General features: G+C 39.5%; 2 protein-coding genes and 1 long non-coding RNA gene across 3 annotated transcripts in view; 2 read left to right on the forward strand and 1 right to left on the reverse strand.

Moving 5' to 3' along the window:
* The window catches only part of ropn1l (rhophilin associated tail protein 1-like), a 4,999-nt gene extending 1,802 nt beyond the window's left edge, over window positions 1-3,197 (forward strand). The window contains exons 3-6 of the mRNA XM_008307470.3: window positions 192-315; window positions 767-928; window positions 1,492-1,667; window positions 2,502-3,197. Of these exons, the coding sequence (XP_008305692.1) occupies window positions 192-315; window positions 767-928; window positions 1,492-1,667; window positions 2,502-2,556 (517 nt within the window). The 3' untranslated portion in view covers window positions 2,557-3,197. The remainder of the gene's footprint in view (window positions 1-191; window positions 316-766; window positions 929-1,491; window positions 1,668-2,501) is intronic.
* On the reverse strand, window positions 1,676-16,107 carry LOC112486868 (uncharacterized). The gene is made up of 3 exons (XR_003049427.1): window positions 13,820-16,107; window positions 13,573-13,663; window positions 1,676-2,158 (listed from the first exon to the last, which is right to left on the reverse strand). It is a non-coding gene; the product is annotated as an uncharacterized LOC112486868 (long non-coding RNA).
* Window positions 3,338-20,424, forward strand: ankrd33ba (ankyrin repeat domain 33ba). The gene is given in 7 exon segments (XM_008307471.3): window positions 3,338-8,370; window positions 16,122-16,251; window positions 16,431-16,449; window positions 16,451-16,563; window positions 17,102-17,243; window positions 17,703-17,901; window positions 18,412-20,424. Coding segments are annotated over 7 exon segments (1,569 nt in total). The 5' UTR covers window positions 3,338-7,935; the 3' UTR covers window positions 18,943-20,424.
* The last annotated feature ends 1,773 nt before the right edge of the window (window positions 20,425-22,197 follow it).

Below are 22,197 nucleotides of genomic sequence, written 5' to 3' on the forward strand. Positions count from 1 at the left end.
CTCTGGAAATTAAATCCCTGCAACAGTAATTTCAGAACACTGTGAAGCAAAGCCGTTAAACGACTTTCATTATTTTAACTGTGAAGCAAGACTTTTAAGATAAAAAGTATCGAGATGTATCTAACAAAACCAAAGGAAAACAAGATTAATTATTCAGAAATAGGTAAAAACAAACATTGTATATTTTCCAGATACTTCACTGCACTGTCTAATGGAGAACCGCTGCCTGTCAAGGAAAGATTGGACATGAGTGCTTCCAACCGCAAGACAGACACAGCACTGACTCCAGAGTTACTTAGGACTCTTCACAAACAGGTATTTTCCCTATGGTACCAAAGGAGCAAATCATAAATATTTTGTCATTACATTAGCACAGTTGGTACAGATTCTGCTGGTATGTGATGCTGACAGGTTTTCATCAGTGTCACAAATCAACTGTGCTTTTACTGCTTCAATTCCCTTCAATTTTCTTTATCTACAATTTGCAGTAACCCTGTTCCCATGTGGGTCATTAAATTTTCATGCCATTGTAAACCTATTTAATCTTACCTGGGGCAGCTACTGGCCTCTAAGTGTATTGGATGGATTCATTAAGAAAAATGAATAATTAACATTTTCTTAAAGGTCAACATTTAAGTAAGTGTCTAATCTTCGTGCCAGTAATACTAATGTGAAAGTTCTATTTATAGTATTACCAGAGGTGGTGACAGTGACAGGCGTTTTAGACTTTTCTCATTGTCATTAACTTTCACTTGTTTAATCACAGCTGTCTCAGAGAAAAACTTGCAGCAAAGAGGAACTCTGGATGAAATGGAAGGATCTGTGTCTACAAGAGGATCAGCTGGAAACCCTGCTGTCACTCGGCAGCTTCGGCTCAGAAGTTGACTGGATGGAATTTTTTGCCCTGGGCTGCTGTGCACTTGGAGGGGTGAGATGCTGTAAACTGCATACTGCCAGATCCAGATGCTTAATACAATTAGACACCACTTGAGTTGAGCTCAGTGCAACTTGTGATTTTTTTTTACTCCCAGTCTTGTCCTCAAGTGTTTATACTAGATCCAGGCATCTATGATGCAGACTTTTCCATTAGGATCCCCGGGCTTTAGAGAGAATGAGTGCACAAATCCCTCTCCGACTGTGAATCTTTGCATTTCTATTAAGGCGAGATGCAGACAGAGCAGCCGAGACACATCAAAGAGAATATCTTATAAGAACTTTGAGGATTAGAAGTAAATTCAGATCAGCAGTAATAACTTTATGTACTTAATGCTGGGACTTTATAGTTTTTGACGAAGCTATTTTTGTGGCCTCTGATCACTTCAACCACATGGTGGCAGTCACGTTCTGTATTGATTGGCCTATTTTCCTCATGGCTTGGAAATGTAAGAGTGGATTTTGCAGTGCCTGGTTGTAGGAGGCTGTGATGTGATTATTTTTGAATGTTTGTCTTTTTTAAATACTGACTAAGGCTCTGTCTCTACTTTTCCTCAGACCCTGTTGAGTTCTCTCAAGTTTGCCTGTGAGATCCTGACAGAGAACGAGGGCGGCGAAGACCCAACCATACCATATGACACTTTCGTCAAACTCTACACCTACTTGGCTCACCTGGATGGAGATATGCCTCAAGAGCAAATTGACAACTATCTCAGCAGCCTCCTGCCACAAGTGTAAGTGCAGTTCAGTTTTATCTTATGTATGTAAAGCTGCCAATTTAATGATAAGTTTAAAAATGTTCGAAAACAAATGTTTTTACTCCAAACGTGTATTTCACACCAAGGCCTCCAGTGGCGTTCTACCTGAATAAATCCACATCTTAATAACATCATTATGGCTTTAGAAACCATCAAAATGATAAAGAAATGTAGTATAACAGCCAAGACAACTCATGTAGTCATGACAACAACCATTACTGAAGCAACAAACCCAAGTAGCACAATTCAGTCACACACAACAAAAAACATTAATAATAACTTTACAAATTTTACAACTAACTTAACAAATTACAATATTAATAAATAGGCAAAATGTATTTTACTCACCAACATTTCTGATTGTTTGAACACAAAGTCCATCCTCCTGTAGTCATCCATGCTAATGCTGAAAGTCCAGTCTGAAATTTTGATTTGCTCCGGGGCTCAGGATGTCCACTCGACAGAAGCTGTGGATACAAAGAAAACTTGAATTTCTCGCTAGCAAGTTTCTAGATTCAGTTCGCTCAAATCTTGTTTAGATTGATTCTGATATTGTTTGGACCAGCAGAGGAGGCCTTCCTTGCCTTGATGGTACACCACTGGTACATTTACACTTGTAGTTATAGTATATATTTATAATTTTGTTCCACTGTAGTCCTAAATTAAATTGTCATTCCAATTCTTTTAAACTGTCAGGTTTTTTATTAGAACTTTAAAATCTGTGATCTGTGATCTTTTATTGCATATTGAGCATAACCAAGGTCAAAAGATTCTTTTCAAACTCTTCCATTGTTGTGTTTTTTTCGACAGCAACAAGCAGAACGGCACAATCCGAGTTTCCAACTTCTATGTTGCTGGGCAGTAGAAGGAAGGAGAGAGGGAAAACAAGGCAAGACAGGAAGAAACGAAGAAAGACAGAAACTAAAATGGCAGCCTTGAACTCAACTCGTTCAAGCCCAGCTGTCGTTTCATTACCTAGACATTGGTTTGCTTAATTGTTGGCATCAGACAGACACTAGATTGTTATTATTAATCAGTGCCAGGCTGATTGATGCTTTGTTTTCCAGTCTGGTTAATGTATTTAATTGATCAGCAATGGAAACACAAAGACCCTTTACACAGACTTACAGGCGCTGTTTGATTATCGCCTTTTTCTTTGTGTTACCTCTAGTCAACGATTATTTATCAAGAACACAGTGTATGAGTTAGTAGACCGACCAAGTCTGGTATCTGCTGCTGCATATGTTTCTCTCAGCAGCCTAACAACGGACAAATATATATGATGTAGACTGTGCAGGCACCAGTGCTTCAAGAAATCATCTTTAATTTACTGCATTTCTGCAACTTCTAGAATGACCATAGTGGTCGTTTTGCATTTGTGCATCTTGCTTTACAAATGTACCAATTGAAAATACATAGTTGTATAATAATAGCATAGCCATCTACAAACATTAGGCCACACATTTTCAGTTATTAATCAGAATATTATTAACTGATGCATTTTTTTCTTTGTAAAAAAAAATATGCAAAATTCCTCCCTTTGCTTTCAAGAAAATCCAGAACTATGCTATGCTGAAACAAATGATGAAATTAAGATGGTTTTAAATAATAATAAAATGTAATTAATGGGATTAATCAACCGATGCTTTAAAATTGTTTTGGGGACAAATCACAGCCATCCTCAGCCACAGGCTGCTGACAGAGAATCGATTTGATTTCATGTCACATTGAAACCAGTAGTTCTCAAGGTAGGGGGTGTGTCCCAGAGCTATTGCAGGGAGAGCAGCATGTCAAGAACGGTTTAAAATATTTCCAATTTAGGAATTTCTGTATTTGTCATACAGTAAAAATTGACTTATTTGTATGTTTGGAAAAATATTAATGTAGATTTGAAGCACTTATTAAAGCTATGAATGTACCATGAGGGTGTTGGAAACTGGACGATAGTCCTATTTACACAAGGGGGCACTGCTGAAAAAGAGTTACACTAAACTGATCTCTGGACCTACAGTTAGTTCAATCACAGTGACCAGACATAATGACACGTATACAACAGCATCACTCGGATAACTTTCAGGTACTGTATACAAGTACGTACTGTATATTAAGCTTGATGAGTCAGTGCGATGAAGAGGAGGAGGTTCACAGAGACGTCAGACACAGTGGTGTCTGCTGTGCCTCCCACAATGTTTTTCTAAAATTATGGTTATTATTGGTTGGAATTGCTTTTGTCGGAAAGAGCAATTTGTCAACATCAACAGGACATTTCAATTTTTCTCGCTGTCATCATAAAACTGTTTGCTGGTGATTTTTAGTGAGGCAGTTTTTTTACTCAGTGGCACGCAGAATGATTTTGCAATGGGCACAGAAGGCAAAGCTGATGCTACCAAAATGTAGACTTATGGATAGGTTTTATACACACGCACACACACACAAGACAGTTTCACAAATGAAATATTGCAGCTGTGGCTGAGTCAAAGAGGATCAGTGGACAGATAAAGTCCCCCATAACCCAATGGCATTCCATCTAATCACACGACTCTGCTGACAAGGACTTTTGTCCAATATCCTCAACAATATGACCTGAATAATGTGTTGCTGAATAACTGCTATATTTTGATCCACTCACAAGACTTTGGCCAAATATTCATTGCTGTGTTTGACCCATCAATGACCTGTGTTGTCATTAACTTGCAAAGATCATAACATCATCGTTCAACTAAGAATTACCATTTTGAGCCCATTCAATAATCCAGGGTTATGTCGGCACATATTGCAAAATGGTAACAAATCATTCAACTGCTTTATTGTGCTGTTCCAGCTCGTCAGGTGCCGCTTATTATATAACCAATGTGCTGAAACCAGTCCAAATTTAACAGTCATTGTCTTTGTTACACATGATACATATGATTACTGCAAAGTCTTTAGATTCCCAAAGTGGGGGGTGGGCCCCCCTTGAGGGACATTTTTGCAGGAGAAGTACAGCATAGAAAAAGTTTCTGAGACCTTCCACATGTTTCAGTTTTACTCATACAGCTTTTTGGGCAACACTTGTATTTTTTACTTTTTTTTTTTTTTACTGTGCAACTGCAGATCTATTTACTGTTGCTCCAACATTGCAGGATTTTGGAAGAATGACAGCAACATGATGTCACTGCATGCAAGATGTTTGTGATTTAACTTCAGGGCGGATCTTGTTGCACATGCTTGCACGGTTTCTCCAAGGTTCACATGCAACGTCACTTCTCCAGGGACGTGATGAATGTAGCAGAGCAGTGAAAAGGAGATGGGAGAAGACGGAGTGGATACAAAGGCTCTGTTTTTTAAAGGTTGCTGCCTGAAAGATTTCAGAGTGAACAGCAGCGAAACATGAATCGATGTATGTGAATTTAGAGAATATACAGAAAACGTTATCTTGTGTAACTAACTATTGTCATTGCTATTACAATTAAAAGGCTATTGCCTAAAAATCATATTATGTTATAATAAAACCTACTCACTCTTAAAAAAATAAATTATTAGTCTGATGGTCAAATGGTCAGAACGTGTTGCAAAGCTGTAACTGTGAGAAAAAATTATGACTTTCACTGTTCAATGGTTCAAAGATTAATAACAAAATAAAAAAACACTTTCCTATAAAAAATTGGGATGATTATAGAAAGAAAAAGGAACATTTCACAATCTTAAAAAACAGACAAACACAAGCCTTAAAACTCAGATCTGAACACTTTCAGTTCACCATTGATCCTGCTCATACATAAACACGACAGTCGAGCCCTTGTGTCACGGGGGAGACACAGAGACAAGCTTTGTACAACTCTCCTGCTACGAGTCAGGTCCAGGAGTGTTATGGATGTTTGTGGTTTCAGGGGGAATTAATGAATGGCTGAGTGAGGGACGTTGTACAGGAGCTCCTCTAAACCCACCAGCAGTAAAGCTGCTGTTGTGCTCAGGTGGTGCATTTGTGATGCAGGCATGAGAACTACCAAGCTGTTGTAGGGAGAAATGTGTTTTTGATCTCTTCAACGCATCAAACTTTGAATCAAATCTTCTATTCTGTCCATGTCAAAGTGTTTTTATTTAGAAGAAGAATATCCATGTCTTATCAGATCCTATTTCATGCATAAAATAAATTAGGTAAAATGATAAATGCATGTAACTAATTGACCGAGGATTGTTTTTTAAATATACAGCAATTTAAATGGACTGAAGCAGTTTACAGTGGAACATTGGCTAAAAGGCACGTAGACAGGAGCAGAATCTGATTCCTTTCACTTTTGGTATGCTAAGCAAACTTGCCTAAACAAGCCTGGAGTTATGTGCCTGTTGGAAAACAGAATTTTTTCCCCCCACATGGGTTGGTGCATCACTAGTTCAATGTGTTTCATTATTTTATTTTTAATTTTTGTTGGTTTCATGACTGTTATATGTTGAAGCTGCATTATAGTGAAAATCTGTTAGAAATAGAATTAATTAGATGGAGTGGTTATTCCATTATCTGTTTGGTACTGTCACTCAGAATGATGCGGTCCAAGTTTCCAACTCCCTGCCATAGACTTCTCCTACCAGACTTTTTTTTTCATAGGGCCCAGGAGTCGATGTCTGATAACTGAATCTGTTCTACAACACGATAAACTTCAGCCATCCAAATTCGGACCAAACGTTTCATGGAAATCCAAACAGAAATATATTATTCATCTCATTCTGAAAGCAAAGGCATAATAAAACTCTGGCAGAGAGAAGTGTGTGAAACAGACTGAAGAGACAACTCTTGAATTTCCCCGTGGGAGATTCTTAAAGGAAATTAAAACATTTTCTATCTAAATATTTTAATTAAAATGTTCAATCATCTTGTGTCTGTGGTTTGAAACATTTTCACAGATAAACAGATCAGTAGGACGGCCAACACTCACAGGCACCCACACATCACCAGGATGATACCATAGCGATGGAGGAGTCACATAAGAGTAGAGTGCGCAGCTGGGGGCAGATGGAGGTATAATAATTGCTACACACTGGGACTGTTATGCAATTGTTTTTTCCCCTACAGCTGATGTCAGCAAAGTCATGTTATCACTGAGGAAAACTGGCCATGTTTAATAAATCTGCATTTCTTCCCCTCATTCTTTTAGTGGACGATTCCTTGTCATCACATTTGTTATCTTGGTAATATATATTTACTGTCTTCACAGTATTTCTCATGCAGCAGAGATAATCGCCTCGCCCATGGTCACATCATCATGTGGTTCACCTGGGATTGAACCCCAGTCTTTTTTATTAGACGGCAGCCTGCTTTGCCAACTGAACACAGCTGCTCAGTGGGCGGCTGGTTTCTGGTGCAGTATTTGCCAATGTCTCCTACCACCAAGCTCTTTTAGAAGGTGTTAAACATGGGGCACAGTGTTGCCATGACATGTCAGTAGCAGGAAGTAGATCTAATCAGGCCAGATACAGCAACACTGGCCCTGGTTGGTCGATTCAGTTTGCCAAATTAGTGCTGGCCAGACAGACAGAAACTTTGGTGAGTTGCCTTCTCACACCAGCCATGAAAAGATGAGCCTTTTGCCAATTTCTACTTATTTAAAAGACGAGAACACTGACTAGTTACAGAAATAGTTTATCTGTAGTTTTGCTGAAGGTTTTTTAAAGGTTTGTTGTAATAGTAATAATAGAGTTTCTACAACTTTTCAGAGAAATTTGTCATTTAAAGTAATTTAAAACATCCTTTCAGCTGAAAATAATTACATAAGACTAAGTAAGATACACACTAAACCTGCATCTATTAATCTCAGAGGTATGGAGAGACGCCGAGAGAGGGTGAGAGAGAGAGAGAGAAAGAGAAAGAGAGGGGGAGAGGTCCGAGTCCCATCTACAGTAATCGGCTTAGGGGACTGTGTTAACAGACTGTCGACTGTGTCCAGATCTTCCTTTCTGCTGTAGTTGTGTTTTTTAAAAAGTCTGCATACGCGTGCATGTGACAGCTAACCGGATGAGCAGGCAGCCTCTTTCACTGCGTGGGACGTCCACGGCTCAGGTGGGCACAGTTATGTCAACAGGTCCTGGAAGATGACTGACGGCTGCTAGACTCTGTAGGGTATCGGGGATTAAGGGCAATCCTTTGTTTTTATCCACGGGAGAGGCTTCGCTTTGAGGGAGACAGAGAGACAGCGAGTCCCATGTCCGCGCCTCGGCGCGTCAGGCTGCGCTCCATCCCGAGGACAGTGCCTTAGGATCGGGGGGTTAGATGGTGCTTATCACGGATGACAGGGATGGAGGAGGCGCCTCGTTGGTCCGGGTCAAACAGCTCCATCAGCAGCAGCAAAAAGCTCAGGTCCACCCGGGCACAGCGGGGGAGCTGGTGTCCCACTCTGATGATGAGGACTGTCTGAGTTCGTGCGAAAATGGAGTTGACTTGGAGGTCGGAGCAGAGCAGGAGGGCGCAGAGGAGGATGATCAGTTCGAAGAAGTTGACTTGGAGGACTTGGACGAGTGTCGGAGCATCACTTCGGACGACTCCTTCTACCCTCCGAATGATGCATTTGTGGACTGGTCCCCACCGAGCCCCGAATCCCTGTCCTTTTTCCAAGCGTGCTGCACCAACAACGCAGCCATCCTCCGAATAATGATCCGGAAAGGAGTCAAGGAGGAGGAGGTGAAAGAGAGGGACAGGAACAACAGGGTAGGCACGGGTCGATTACTGTCCCATTACGATTAATATTTAAATAATATCAGTTCACGATATTACCTTTACCCGTTTACCTATTATTACTATATTAAATATTTTGTTATTAAAATGCAAGAACGTATTTTATTCTGATTTAACGCATAATAAAGGTATGGTTCACTCAGTGAAGGAGTGGTTTGTATTTTTGCCTCACAGTGAGAAAATCACAGGTTCGATCCCTGGTGGTTACTGGTGGTCTTTATAAGTCCTGTTCAGAGTTTGCATGGTGTCCCAGTGTGTGTTTAGATTCATGACTAAGATAATACCATGGGTACAAATGTGATTATAAGTGGTTGTTCACGTTTTTATGTTGCAATATAACGGAATGGAATGCCGTCTGCCCCTGTGCTCCTACTGTAGATCGGGAGAGGACAAACGAGGACTGCTGAAACACTGAATTGTGTTTTCATATTTCTAGCCTTACATCACAAACGCTGTTCTCTAACCTCAAGGCCGCCCCCATCTGTCTCTGCCTCTTTGTCCATTTGACAGCTTAACCCCTCTTCACCTCCCCTGGTGGCTTTTGCACATACTGTATTATATTAAACGTAAATGGGAAAAGAGTAGTATGACACTAATGGAATGCAAAAACATCTCTTTCAACAACTTTGTCCTCAAGCAATTTCTTTCACAGTGATCATATGTACAGTTATGTAATGTCAAAAGGAGGGTAACGCATGCACATACTTGGTGCCTTCAGGACTAAGACGCCAAGTATTTTTTTTGATTTGCATCATGGGACAAATCTTTGCAGGACACTGCGTGGCAGTACACAGAGTTATGTGTGTGCAGGGCCATCAGGATGTCTGCTGACCTGGAGTAGGTGTGTGTAAACATTGACACAATATAGGTTAAGCTACACTGCCCTCATTGGTAGAGCTAATTTTGTGTGTGTGGGGGGGGTTTGTGTATAACATCCTGTGACATCTGAATTTAGCCAACACAGCCACAGTGTAATGGATTACACAAAAACAGGTGTTAAATCACAGGCTTCGGGTTAGAACAACAACACAATTTCCTTTCTCGCTCATAGGCAGTCAAAGAGGAACATGTGTTTTCATTTGTTTTCGTGGAGGAACAAAATCAACTAAAGAGTTGTGTCAGATTCCATTTTTTATTTTAAGCAAGTCATGTGATGGGCTGCACAGCAGACAAGTTCTTAGAAGTGTGGCCAAACATCGAGAAAGGAAACAGTTTGTGACCCGGCTTCATTATTGGACTTCCTCGTTTGCTAGTTTGTGTGCAATGTCTTTACAATGTGTTTATTTGGTGGCAAGGTGGGTTGTGGACACACCAGTTTACAGTTTAAAAATGAAATTATGCATAGCACTCTATATAGGTCAACATTTCTTTCCTATTGATGAACCTGCAAATAGATGTGCTGCTGCTTGAAACAAAAGCCTATTTCTTGGTACAAACAAAGGAGAAAATATATATCAAATGTATTAATAAAAATTGTTGTTAAACAGTTCACTTAAAATCTTAAACCTTTAACTTTCAGAGTTAAAGTGTGTCTCTGCAAACATCCAAAATGTAAAACTGAAGTTTTATTAAAATGGGCCATTTATCAACAATCTACGTTAAACATGGACTTTAACTAAGTCTTTACAATATGACAGATAAGAAATAACGTAACCCACAGTAAAACTAAAAGTAATCATCACTGCTGGTTGAGTAACAGCTGATTTCGAAACAAAAACATTTCATTCAAGGAACCACCCTCCAAAAACAAAACAGTGAGCCGTATTAAAGTGTTCACTCTTCAACACCCAAACACTGCTTCCTTTTATCATCTCTCAGTCCAACTGATTACACCCAGCTGTGGGAGAACACCGGTGAACTGGATGGTCAGAGCAGCACAGGTACTGACCATCAGCCATCAAACAAATAACTGCTGAACATTTACCACTGAAAAAGCTTTTGTTATCTTTGTTTGTCATCTGGAGCGTAGAAGCAAATATAATTCGGGCAAAGTACTGGTGCTGTGTGGCAAATAGGATTTGCTAAATTTGTATGAAATTAAGGGTTGGGTTCAGTTTAAAAAAAGCATGATTTATTTATAAAAAAGAAACTGGATTCTGTCATTCCAAAATCAGATTATACACAAGACATAGATAGATAGACCACAACCTTTGGTATCAGTGTCTCACCAACAAATAAATGTTCTTAGATGACATCAGTTCCACGTGGTATTCTCTGGAACCTCTGACCTTGTTTCCAACAGTGTCTATTTACTGTCATGCTTATAAGAAAAGTCAATACACCCCCGCGCGCACACACACACATTGCACTTACGCGTCAATGAGCCCAACTCTCTCTCTGCATCGTTCTCTCACTTACAAAAAGTCTGACCGGGTGTCACACTGCAGTCAGTCAGTGTCAATCTGCCATTTCCTCCAAGACAACATGTGACAAAGTACACCAGTACTAAAAACAACCCTCAAATCTGACTAACACACCGACAGCATCGTGTTAGCAGACGAAGAAGACTAGATGAGGGGACGTGTGGGGAGAGGCACGAAGTTGTCGGAGCAGATGGTGGCAAATGTGATGCTGCTAGCAAATATAGATAAGTGGAAAAATCAAAGTGACAGTCATACACATCTGATTTGATACAGCCATTTCAACGTCCCGGCGGCAAACAGAACGACACTAACTGGGCTAACAGGCTACAGACTGAAACGTGTTTCTGCCAATGATGCTTTCAGTGTTTGGCCTCAATACCTTTGGTAAAGACAACTAATAGAGTTGTGTTTGCCTGTGTCTGTCTGTCTGTCTATCTGTCTGTGTGCTAACCTTTTTGTTAAAGTTAGCACGAGTGTTCTTAGGTTTATAAAGATGGCATATTGTGGTACTTACTAGGTTTATCGTTGTCTAGTACTAAACGGAGAAATCTGGTTGACATAAAACTCTGCTGTTTAAGTTGTGGGTGGAATAGTACTGTTTAAAAAAACATGATCCAATTCAGCTGCAGCCATTGTCCTGCCTGTTATTACAGTGTCATAGCAGTTGAAAAAAACCCATTTTGTTATGCCACGTTTCGCCGTGTAAGCATAGAAAAATATCTTTGCAAGTGCAATGCAACCATGAACCTACATATGTTGAGACACCAGTGCGTGTGTCCTATATAGTAATTACCTATAGTTATAAAACAAGGCGTAGCTTCCATCCTGTAAAATTAACCCCATAATTCCATGTAGTAATTTAGAGAACATACACAAAGCCTTTTCAGCTCAAACAACAGAGCAATAGTTTAAAAACCAATGCACTGATGTGCAAACTATAATCAGAAAGACACAGATTTGAACCAGCAACCCAGTGACCCTCTCCAAGAGCTCATTCCACTAGTTTGAAACCTTTAAGTCTGTGAACTGCAGTCCGCACAGGCTGCTTCTTCTTGGATTATCTTCTTCTGTCGTGAACACACTTTTTTGTTCATTACTTTCTACTGACAGAATGAGCGATGGTTATGGTTTTAAATCATAAACAGATTATTATTCATGAACTACCTATAGTATCTTGTAACGACTCCTGCAAATATGTACATATCAGTGCAAACAAAAACATAATCAGTTCATCTGTTAATTGAGTCGTAACCTCTTGTTGTTTGAGATGCCATAAACAAGAGGTATTTAATATTGTGGTTGAATACTAAAAGGATAGTAAAGGGTTAATTGATGGATATTGTGTTGTTATTGTTGGAGGCAGTAATTACAGCATTGTCACATGACTCGTAGACACCCACAGGTACGTATCTCCTCACTTTGTGTCTCAGTGATAAGGCTAAGCCTTTCTATTCCGAGCTCTGGATATCCCCAGATTATAGTGAGATTGTGCGTTAGGTGTGTGCATGTGTCTCTGTGTGTCTCTGTGTGTAAATGTCTTTGTGCTGCTTTGTCCCTATGGGTTGGATTGGTTGGTTTCTTTTTTAAGCATTCAAATTTAGGTTTATCATGAAAATACAATTCCTCAAATCTTCATTATGTTTACCTTAGTTGGATACGTGAATCTGATCTAAATTGACATAACGCAAATTTAAGTTATAAAATACCATCACCTTGTATGTTACATAACCTTTAAGACTTACTGTACATATAGCCAAAGTCAGTGGACTTTCAGACTGTGTGCATGGAGATAAAGTAATAGCCGGCAGATTGGATTAGTGGTGCATTTTCACCACTTGTAACAGCTGATGTGACTGGACGTTCTGCAGCATCATTATCACTGCAGTGCAGGAGGTGACATAGAGTCAACCACGTTGAAATGATGCGCTGCATTTGGATGTACATATTTACACAGTTGAACCAGCTTTTTCTGCATGTTATTAGCCCTAAAACGCACTCACACAGCCATGATTTTAACCATTCATCCATTCTTGTTACCCAGTAGTACCTCTCTCCAATATCTCTCAACTGATCGACATCAACTGTTGTTATTTTTATTCACTCCTAACTCTGCAGTTAGTCACTGAGTAAATATTATTCTGAAGCACAGTTGGATGTTTTGTGATTCACGCTTCTTGCTGTAAGTACTGGTGAAGTGGACCAGAATCAGAAAGAAATGGTTGAATAACAAGTATTTCCGTGCGGTAAAAAAAGTTAAACACTGCGTCTGCACAGTGAAAACAGGATTTCGTATGACAAAACTGCTCCAGACATGCTGCAGGGCATGGTTATTGAGTACAACACAACAACGCTGGAGTCGTGCCAAGGATGTGTGTGTGTGTGTGTGTGTGTGTGTGTGTAAGTTCATGTAAGTCAGAGGAAAAAGAGGACACAGACAGGCTTCTATGTGTGTGCGTCTATCTTTAACCTGATAGCTATCTGGACCGGTGCCATCGTAAGTGAATTTCTTCCAGACATATCATCCAGTTACTCCTCGGTTATCTCTTACCACCGCGTTTACCCCGACTGCTACGCTGATGTTAATGAGAGAGAGAAGTTTAAATTGATTCAGGCTGTGTGGAGGTATAGGAAACACATTTAGTAGACTGCTGAAAACAGTTCGTTATTGTGGCCACACTGTGAAAATAATTGATATATTTACATTTCTGCTCCGTAAAAATGCCCCCTGTTTACCTGGTATCATTGTAACATAAGAGCACTTCATTCTTTATTCTACCACATAAATATTTGGATGAAAATATATAGGTCTTACTGTATGGACTTGGCCGTTGTTTGTGTAGTTTTCTTCCAGGGACTGATCCCACCTGATGAATGATGGGATTGGCTCCAGCCGTCTCACAGCTCTAGAAAACATTAAGTCAGAGAAGATAATTGAATGTATTTGTATTGATTGGTGTACTCTTTATTTCAAAGGGTAAAAAAATATATTTAAAAATGAACATAAATCACATAATGGAAGGTAACATACAGTAGAAGGTGTCAGTGTTTGACACACTTACATTAAAATGGAAAAATCTTGCCCTTTTGGAATTACTGGTTGTTTGCGCCTCCTGTTGGTCACAGTCATATCTAGAATAAAGCCAAAATATCCTCAGTGTAAGTCAACATCTGATCACATTGCTTAAATAAAAATGTGAATTCTTGCCTGCTGTGTTACTCAAAGCCACAAAGTATAAGTCCTTCAATGTGTGTGTTGACGTGGTGCATAGATGTGGAGGAGGTCGGTACAAATTTTTAAAACTTTTTCAAACCTTCAGGCCCTCTCCGTACTTGCTTTTCCCATTATTATATTCATTTATGTCAGTGAGTCACAGCATCTGATCACATTCACAGCAGAGCTGAATAAAAAATCATGATCGAGGAACACTGTGTGCAAGAGTAAAAAACCCCCGTCATGAGTTAGAGTGCCTCGTCTAAGTGTTTTTATGATTAGAACACGGTGTCACAGAAGAAGGTTCATGGAGTTTCAAAGTATATTAAATGTGGAACAAATTACAACACATTACCAAAAATAATTACTCCACAATAGTCAGTGTCAAGGCTTGGCGTCAAACTATTCGTAAATTATTTACGAATATTCAATTACTATATTAAAATAACAGACCAGCACTGATTCAATATGCATGTGCACACGTGTCTAATAACACGTGCACAATTTCACATCTTAGACCTATAAACTTATTGCAAATCAAGTCCTGTGAAGCAGAGACAACAGCTGCTGACACCGTAATTGTGCAGTGAATTAATAAACGAAGGCAAATGAGGAGTGTTTGGTTCTTAATGAAACAATATGAGCTAATTGACGCCTATTTTCAGCTCACGCGTTGCTCTTCTGGATGGCCTGTCCCTCCCAGTTGTTGCCTTTATACTCCAACAAGCAGCGCAGTCACAGAAACCATGAAAATGAAAACTCTGCAAATGCATATTTTGAAATAGATGAATACACTATGATCATCTGCAGCTGGGCCATTACACTGTTGTTTTTACTGTTGCTTAAATCGCAATGCAGTAAAACACCCGAATCTGATAAGAACGTTTTTCATGTAGAAGAACCAGCATGGTTGGAAAACATATTTCTATTTGTTTATTTTTGCTAACTGAGTACAGGAGGTTGTATCTGATGCAAACCCTGCACTGCCTAAGGCTGGTGTGACATGAGTAGGTCTGACTGGATGACTTTCCCAGCTCACTCGGATTCATTAAAGCCCTAATTAAAAGTCCCAGCATGATCTGCTTCTTCTTCTTTTTTTTTTTTTTTTACTATTAATAGCTTGTTTTGAATAGCACATTGTTTGTTTAACTTTTCCACAAGCAAAGTCCTGCAGCCCTTACACAAGTCACGCTGCACTGTAATTAAAAAATCATGGACATTTATAGCAAAATTCTGTATCTGTATCATTAGGTGTATTGTATTTTTATAACATTTTTAATATTCCAAAACTACTATTCATAAAAAGTTTGAAAATCTAAAGTCAGCCATCCACAAAAGGACAGCAGGCAGGCGACGGAGAGGGTGTAGACAGGATAGAGATGAGGGTCAGGTTGATGTAGGACAGAGAGACAGCAGCAAAAGGGAAAAGAGAGCTACACCTGGGTAAGGACCTTGATGTATGGTAGGGAAGCAGTTGCACTGTATAATTCAACAGGAAACTGAGCTGGTGGTGCCATCGTCAAAGATTCTGAAATTTTTCTCTGGACGTGACCAGAGTGGACAAGGGACTGGGATCCAATTAGGATGAAATGCATTAAAACAAGGGTTGTCTTTTTTTTATCTGAGTAATCTCAGCGTAGCTTTGGTTTAATCCCTGCTGGTAGTTAATCACGATTAATCTAAACTAATCCACAATCCTAAATACAGTATAATTATTTTATGTTGCTGAGACAGAAACACTAAAGACAGATAGACGTCCTGAGCAACCATAGAGAAAAGTCATCATTTATATTTGTGTATCTATCGTGTACATAGTCCTTCAAGTATACTGCAGTATCACCCCGTCCAAAAAATTGAAAAAAAACTCTCCTTTTTGCACTGACCTCTTCTCATTAAAATAGACAGGAGCTGTCATGCTTAATGATGGCTATGAGTTTTAAAAGATGTTCCCCAGGCTTTACAGAGCAAATATTGCTCCCTCCTCCGTCTGACATGTCAGCACTTTAATGTAGACTGGCTTTGTGTCTGCTTTAGCAATCTTTCCTGGAGCATTTTGCTGATTCTGAACTCTTTTCCTCATCATAGTACTTTAACACATCCATCTCTGTTTTCTCTTCTGTCAATTAAAAAACAACAACAACCCATCTTAGATAGGACTGCTGGTGGCCTGTTACCAAGGTTACGTGGACGTTGTCATAGCCCTGTCTCAGTGTCCGTATCTGGACGTCAACTGGCAGGACAGTGAAGGGAACACAGCTCTCATCACTGCTGCTCAAGCAGGTGAGTTAAATGTACACACACCACAGGCTTGCACACACGTTAACACAGGAATTTATGGAACACTGATAAAACCCACACTGTCTGACACACACACACAGATGAGAAGAGTATCTAGCTGCAGTAAGACTTAGTGAAAGTCACCAATATAACCAACTGTAACTTTCCATTCTGTCTTTAAGGCCATATAACAATCACCAACGAACTACTACCCTGGCTTGGACATAGAGAGGAGAAACTGCCATGGTTTCACCCCGTTGATGAAGGCAGCCATGCAGGGCAGGGTGGAGTGTGTACGTTCGCTCATGATGGCAGGTGAGACCAACACTTCAGGACAACAAGACAAATCAGACAGTCAGAGCCAAGACTGTGAGAATGTGGAGCTGATGTTTCCTCCAATTGTTGTACACTTGGGCATTTTTAATGTTTTTTTTTCCCCCAGTGATTTTGCAACTATCTTGCATCACAGTTGTTTTGTTTATTTATTTATCTATCAGAGAGAAACCCTTGAATTAATGGAGCCGCTGCTGCAATTGTTTTATATTTTGTTTTGCTCACACAGAGATTTTCAGCTTTTACTCCAAAGTCATAGCTTTAATTCAGGCTTCCATTTTTTTTTACTTTACACTGACTGAAAATTAAATACACCACACAATACATCTTTCTCCGACTATTTAATTCATCAATCATCTGCCACTCGATCCTTTTCAGGGACTTCTATTCACACTCACATTCACACCTATGGTCGACAGAGTGAACAATTAACATAGTCCTTCGTGCTTTTGGACTGTGAGAGAGTACCTTTAACTTTAACTGCAGTATATCCTAATGTTTCTCTGCCAATGTCTAACAGGGGCTTCCCTGAGTGCCAGAGACAGTGGTCGTCACCTGACTCCCAGAGAGTGGGCTTTATTTACCGGCCGTTATGAAACTGCCTGGGTGATGATGCGTTTGATGGAACGGCCCAGTCCAAACCAGTGCTGTGAAACATACAGGTACAAAATACAGCCGTGGCTTCTATTCAAATTCTGGGGTTGTGTCAAGAGCGGGGAGAGTTAGAAGAAACGTCGAGTCATATACAGTACATTAGGGATGGGTGCGGTACCGACACTGCAACTAGGAGTATCTGCCAATACCAATATCAATCGGATACGTTTTATTTCTCCATCAGCATGCCTTCTCCTGTCAAGCATGGTATTGGATCGAGTCATCACTCAAACATATCCAAATAAAGCAACACTTGCTTTTTGACACTGAATTTTCCTCTTGACTACACTGCTGCTCTCGACTATATATATTAATATATATCATAGAAATACCCAGCACTGTGATGGTGCAGCTTAATTGGACACAGTGTGGCCTTGTTTCCTTATTAGCTGTGCTGGATTGGATAATGTGCCTTTCATGTACTACTCCATGACATTAGAGCTGAATCTGGTGGTTTTGTCTTCCAGTCTAGAGTGGCCACTGCTCGCACCACTCGTAGCCAAAGCTCGCGAGTCACGCGGCTGCCTGAAACGTCTGTCCAGCACCATAAGACACGTCTTTAACATTGCCAATGTCACCAACCCTGAAGACAAAGGTGTGATCGACCACATGGTCTCCATCACCACGGCCATTAGGAGCCCATTCCTCGCTGTTGTTTGTCATACAGTAAGTAATAAAGATCCACAACATTTCTACGGCTCATTTCTGTTCCATAATAAGCAGTTAACATTAAGTAATGAGTGTGAGCGTTGCTTATGATAAGGAAAAAATAATGTTCCCTCTGCATTTGTTTTTGTTTGGACTACTTGGTTATTTATCAGCTCATTTACCCATAAATGGAGCTAAACCTTTGTACACACATCACTTTCCATTTGGTAGCTGACATTAGCATCACTGTGCAAATTACTTTATTGTTGATGTAGCAGGATGTTGCTGCTGCTTCATGAGTCTTACGTTATACAAGAAAACGAATGTACTTGTGGCGGTAGTTAGATTAAAAGTAATTGATTTTTAATGATCAATATATTAATTGATTATTGTGGAATTAGTCATAATTTGGGATTGCAGTTTATACTACGCATATTGGACAGGGCTCCTAATGGAGGCAAATCACTGACATTATTGTTACTAATACCAACAAGCCAAAGCAGTGATGGACTATTGGTCTTGTTTCAGGTGTGTCCAGACAGCCCCCCAAGAGTGGGAAAACGGCGCTATGCAGTTCCTGAAATCATGCGCCAGCAGCGAGCCAAGAATTTACGCACTGTGAATATTGACATGTTGGATGGCCACCAAAAACTCTTGGAAAACACCAGGGCCAAGAATGTGGCAGATCGCCGGGCCAGCCTCCAGGCTCAGAGCTTGGTGCGTCGACACAGGAGCCTGAGCCTGGGTGTTGTGGCCTACAATGAAGCCGTGGAGCTGCGAAGAACCAGCCTGCTGCCGGTGCCTACGGCGATGAGAAGAAGCAGCATCAGGCCGGGTATTAGCATCCCCAAACTGAGGGTGTCCAAAGCTCCTACACCGACCTATGAACCGGAAAGGATCCGTAGAAGGAGCTCCAAAGATGGAGGAGGGCACCTGCTGCAGATCCCAAGGTGGAGATACAAGGAGCTAAAGGAGGAGCGCAGGAAAGCGGAGGAGGCTGAGAGGAGGAGGCTGGAAGCTGTGACCAAAAGGCACATTTCAACTGTGAAAAGAAACTGACATTGTTTCCCTCAAGGGATGAAATGATCTACAGAAAAATGTGATCTCACCAGGTCATCAGGGTTCAACACATCTGTGTTTTTTCTGCAATCTTTGAAATCCTTCACACTCAGGGTAAAAAGCACAGACAGTGTCGTTAGAGAACGCCATTAGATTTTAAAGTTGCGTTTATCTGCTTCTTGACTGAATAAACGAAACATGAAGTCAGACTGGCTTTTTACAAATGTCTTTTTGTCCTTTGTGATATCACACAGAGGTTTTGATACATGTTGGCTTCTCTCTTAACTCTTTGTTTATATATATATATATATATATAAATATATATATATATATATATATATATTCTAAAAATTCAAATTCTATTTTTGGACACATTTTAGTGTTCCACACACTGGTGTTGTGGAAGGCAATTACATAAAACCAAAGCAGAATGTGTTTGTTTTTTTGTTTTTTGTTTTTTTACAAATAGAATTAAGATAATATTCACAGAAAGCTAGACAAAAGCTTTTATAGAAAACAATATTTTGGATACCTTTTAAAACAAAAAGCTTTGTAAAAACAAATATACTGACCTATTATACTTGTGTATATTTTGATACTAGCAATTAAAATGTATATTGTTGACAAACTTTATTTTTAATTTAATTTAGAGTTTTTAGAGTTTAAAATATGTTCTCTTGCTGATATTTGACTTTTTTAATGTTTAAAATGATCTATAACACTACTGTTTATGCATTTGGTGATATTTATACTGAGCGGGAAGAAAGTTCAAATTCTCAACTACACCGTTTACATTCCTGAAATTATTATAGAGTATAAATATAAAATAATCAGATTTCATGCAATGACAATTTTTAGATGTGTGTGTTTGGTGCATTGAGATGAGGAACCGAATAAAATGTTCTGCTAACACTAGCGATCACTGTAATTAATGTTACGTCCAACAGAACAAAAAGAATGTCTCACTTCACACAGCAGTAATAAAACTACAGGGTCATATTACTTCACTGAATCTCCATATTTTAAAGCAGAAAAAAAGAAGAAGAAAAAAACTGTGAGCGCCGACAAAAGGCTGCGATAAAACACTGTATGGATTTGGAGAGGACAATTTCACGGTCCTAACTCCTTCTGGTGATTGCGGTTGAAGTGCCATCTGAGAATGAGCGACTAATATAAATGGTGATGAGCTGCTAAGGGGTTGTAAGGGCATCGCGTGGCTAAATTGTTTCTTCAAATAAACTTCATTGACTTCAGAGTGGCAATCTGCTCAGATACTCCCCAGAGGAAGTCATTTGAACACAACAAAGGATGAACAATGGGCACATTTATTTAACTCTGCCCAAGTGGCTGCAGCATTAACATATTTAACATTAACACGAAGAGGTTCTTCACAGTTGTCTGTTTCACAGTCTTTTTTTTTTTTTTGATTGAGCTGTTGTAGGTTTGCTAAACGTATACGTTTATTTGCTTCATCCAGGAGTCTATGTGTATCGTTACATAAAATTTACATAAAATAGTCAATGAAGCAATATCCGTGTATCGTTTGAGTTTGAAGTACATAAAATAGTCAATGAAGCAATATCAGCAGTGAGTCAAGAGCTTGCAGCAAAGTGTCCTCTGCTTAGCATTCATAGCAGATAGCTCCAATACATGTTCCAACATAACATCGTCTTTGTCCGTTACGTGATGAAAAAAATATCTAAGGATTTTATCGGAGATCTCAAAACAACAGAAAGAGAGCGAAGGAGGAAAAAAAGATTTTGTTGATACTGTAGGTTATGTTTTTGTCAAAAAGCACAAGGAAAATCTATTAAAAATTACATTTCACAACATTGAAAAACACACAACAGCAGGGTACAGGACAAATTCTCCTAGCGTAGACTTTTGAGGCTGTATTTTAAAAACAAAATGCAATTCTCAGCTGCTGCACAACCTCAAGAGAGGAATTTCAACTTTGCATTAAATTACTTATTAGTTCTGTTTGAACAGCCTTGCAGGTTATAATTAAGTCAGGAGCAACATTAAACCTATTAAAAAAGGCCACCATTGACCCTTGTAATGAGAAAACTGGGCCTAGAATCAATTGTATGCACCCCCCTACCCAATATAGACTTTAATTGTTTTAGTATTGGAGCGGGCAGTGAACTTCATAGTGACTTGTATTAAAGGATAGTGCACAATATGAACAAACAATGATTAAGAAATTTAATGTGCGTGTCAATCCAAAATTAGCTAAGGTTTTTGTTAATTTCCCAACTTAATGTTCTATAGCTCACGCTGCCTGTAAAGTGCTTAGTTTAGCCCTATAAGGTCCAGATGATATAAATCATCTAAAGAATAAAGAATCACAAGGTGTTATGTCTTAACAGATAGGAAAAACATCTGTGAAAAAAGTCCTGAGTGAGGCGTCTTATAATTTGTGCATGAAAGGGTTAACTGAAGCACATGAACAGATAGGTTACTTTAGGTCATTCTAGCTCTACAAAGCTAACTTAAAACTGTAGCATGTAGAAACCAAATCCTATGCTAAAATCCTATTTGATAAACTTTGTAGATATTACTAGTTTAGTACACAAAAAGTTTGTTTCAACCTGATTTAAGTGAAGTACAGTGATGTAATACTTTAGTTGACACTGAAGGGGCAGCAAAAACACTTTTTTCTATCTATAAAACAGTGCCTACAGAGTATTAGTCTTGCTTTTGTGGGAAGGCTGCAATGGCTATTAGAAATAGCAGCTGCAGGAGGATCAAGATTGATATGTGGAGCCACGCTGTCAGTGTAATCTCAGCTGTGCCACCTTATCAATATGACCAGAGACACATCCAAAATGCTCCTGACCTGAGTCAAACAACTTTCCCTCCGCTCTCACCTCAGAGCAATGTTCAGTATCAACTAGTTGCGGCCAGTTTTAATGTCCGTGATGTCCACATGGCTGGGGTAGATAGTGGTGTGTACTTCAGGGTCATGTGATAAAGTGCAGGTCGCTGCTGTGGGGACAGGTGACGTAACCTTCCCTGTTTTATGGTGTTGAAAGAAAATTCAAAAAGTAAACAATTTTGGGGTCAGACCGACTGGGAGAGGTAACTGTTTGCAAAAAACTTAAACAATAAAAAGGCAAAAAGAAACCAAAACAACCTTTTGTCTATGCCGGCTCTCAGTCATCCTGGTCTTCTTATCCAAAGCAGTTACAGTATGTGGAGGGCAACTGGACTGTCTTAGTTTCCTGAAGACGTTTCACCTCTCATCTAAAAGGC

This window comes from Cynoglossus semilaevis, chromosome 3 (assembly GCF_000523025.1).
Source record: "Cynoglossus semilaevis isolate Cse_v1.0 chromosome 3, Cse_v1.0, whole genome shotgun sequence".
NCBI lineage: Eukaryota > Metazoa > Chordata > Actinopteri > Pleuronectiformes > Cynoglossidae > Cynoglossus > Cynoglossus semilaevis.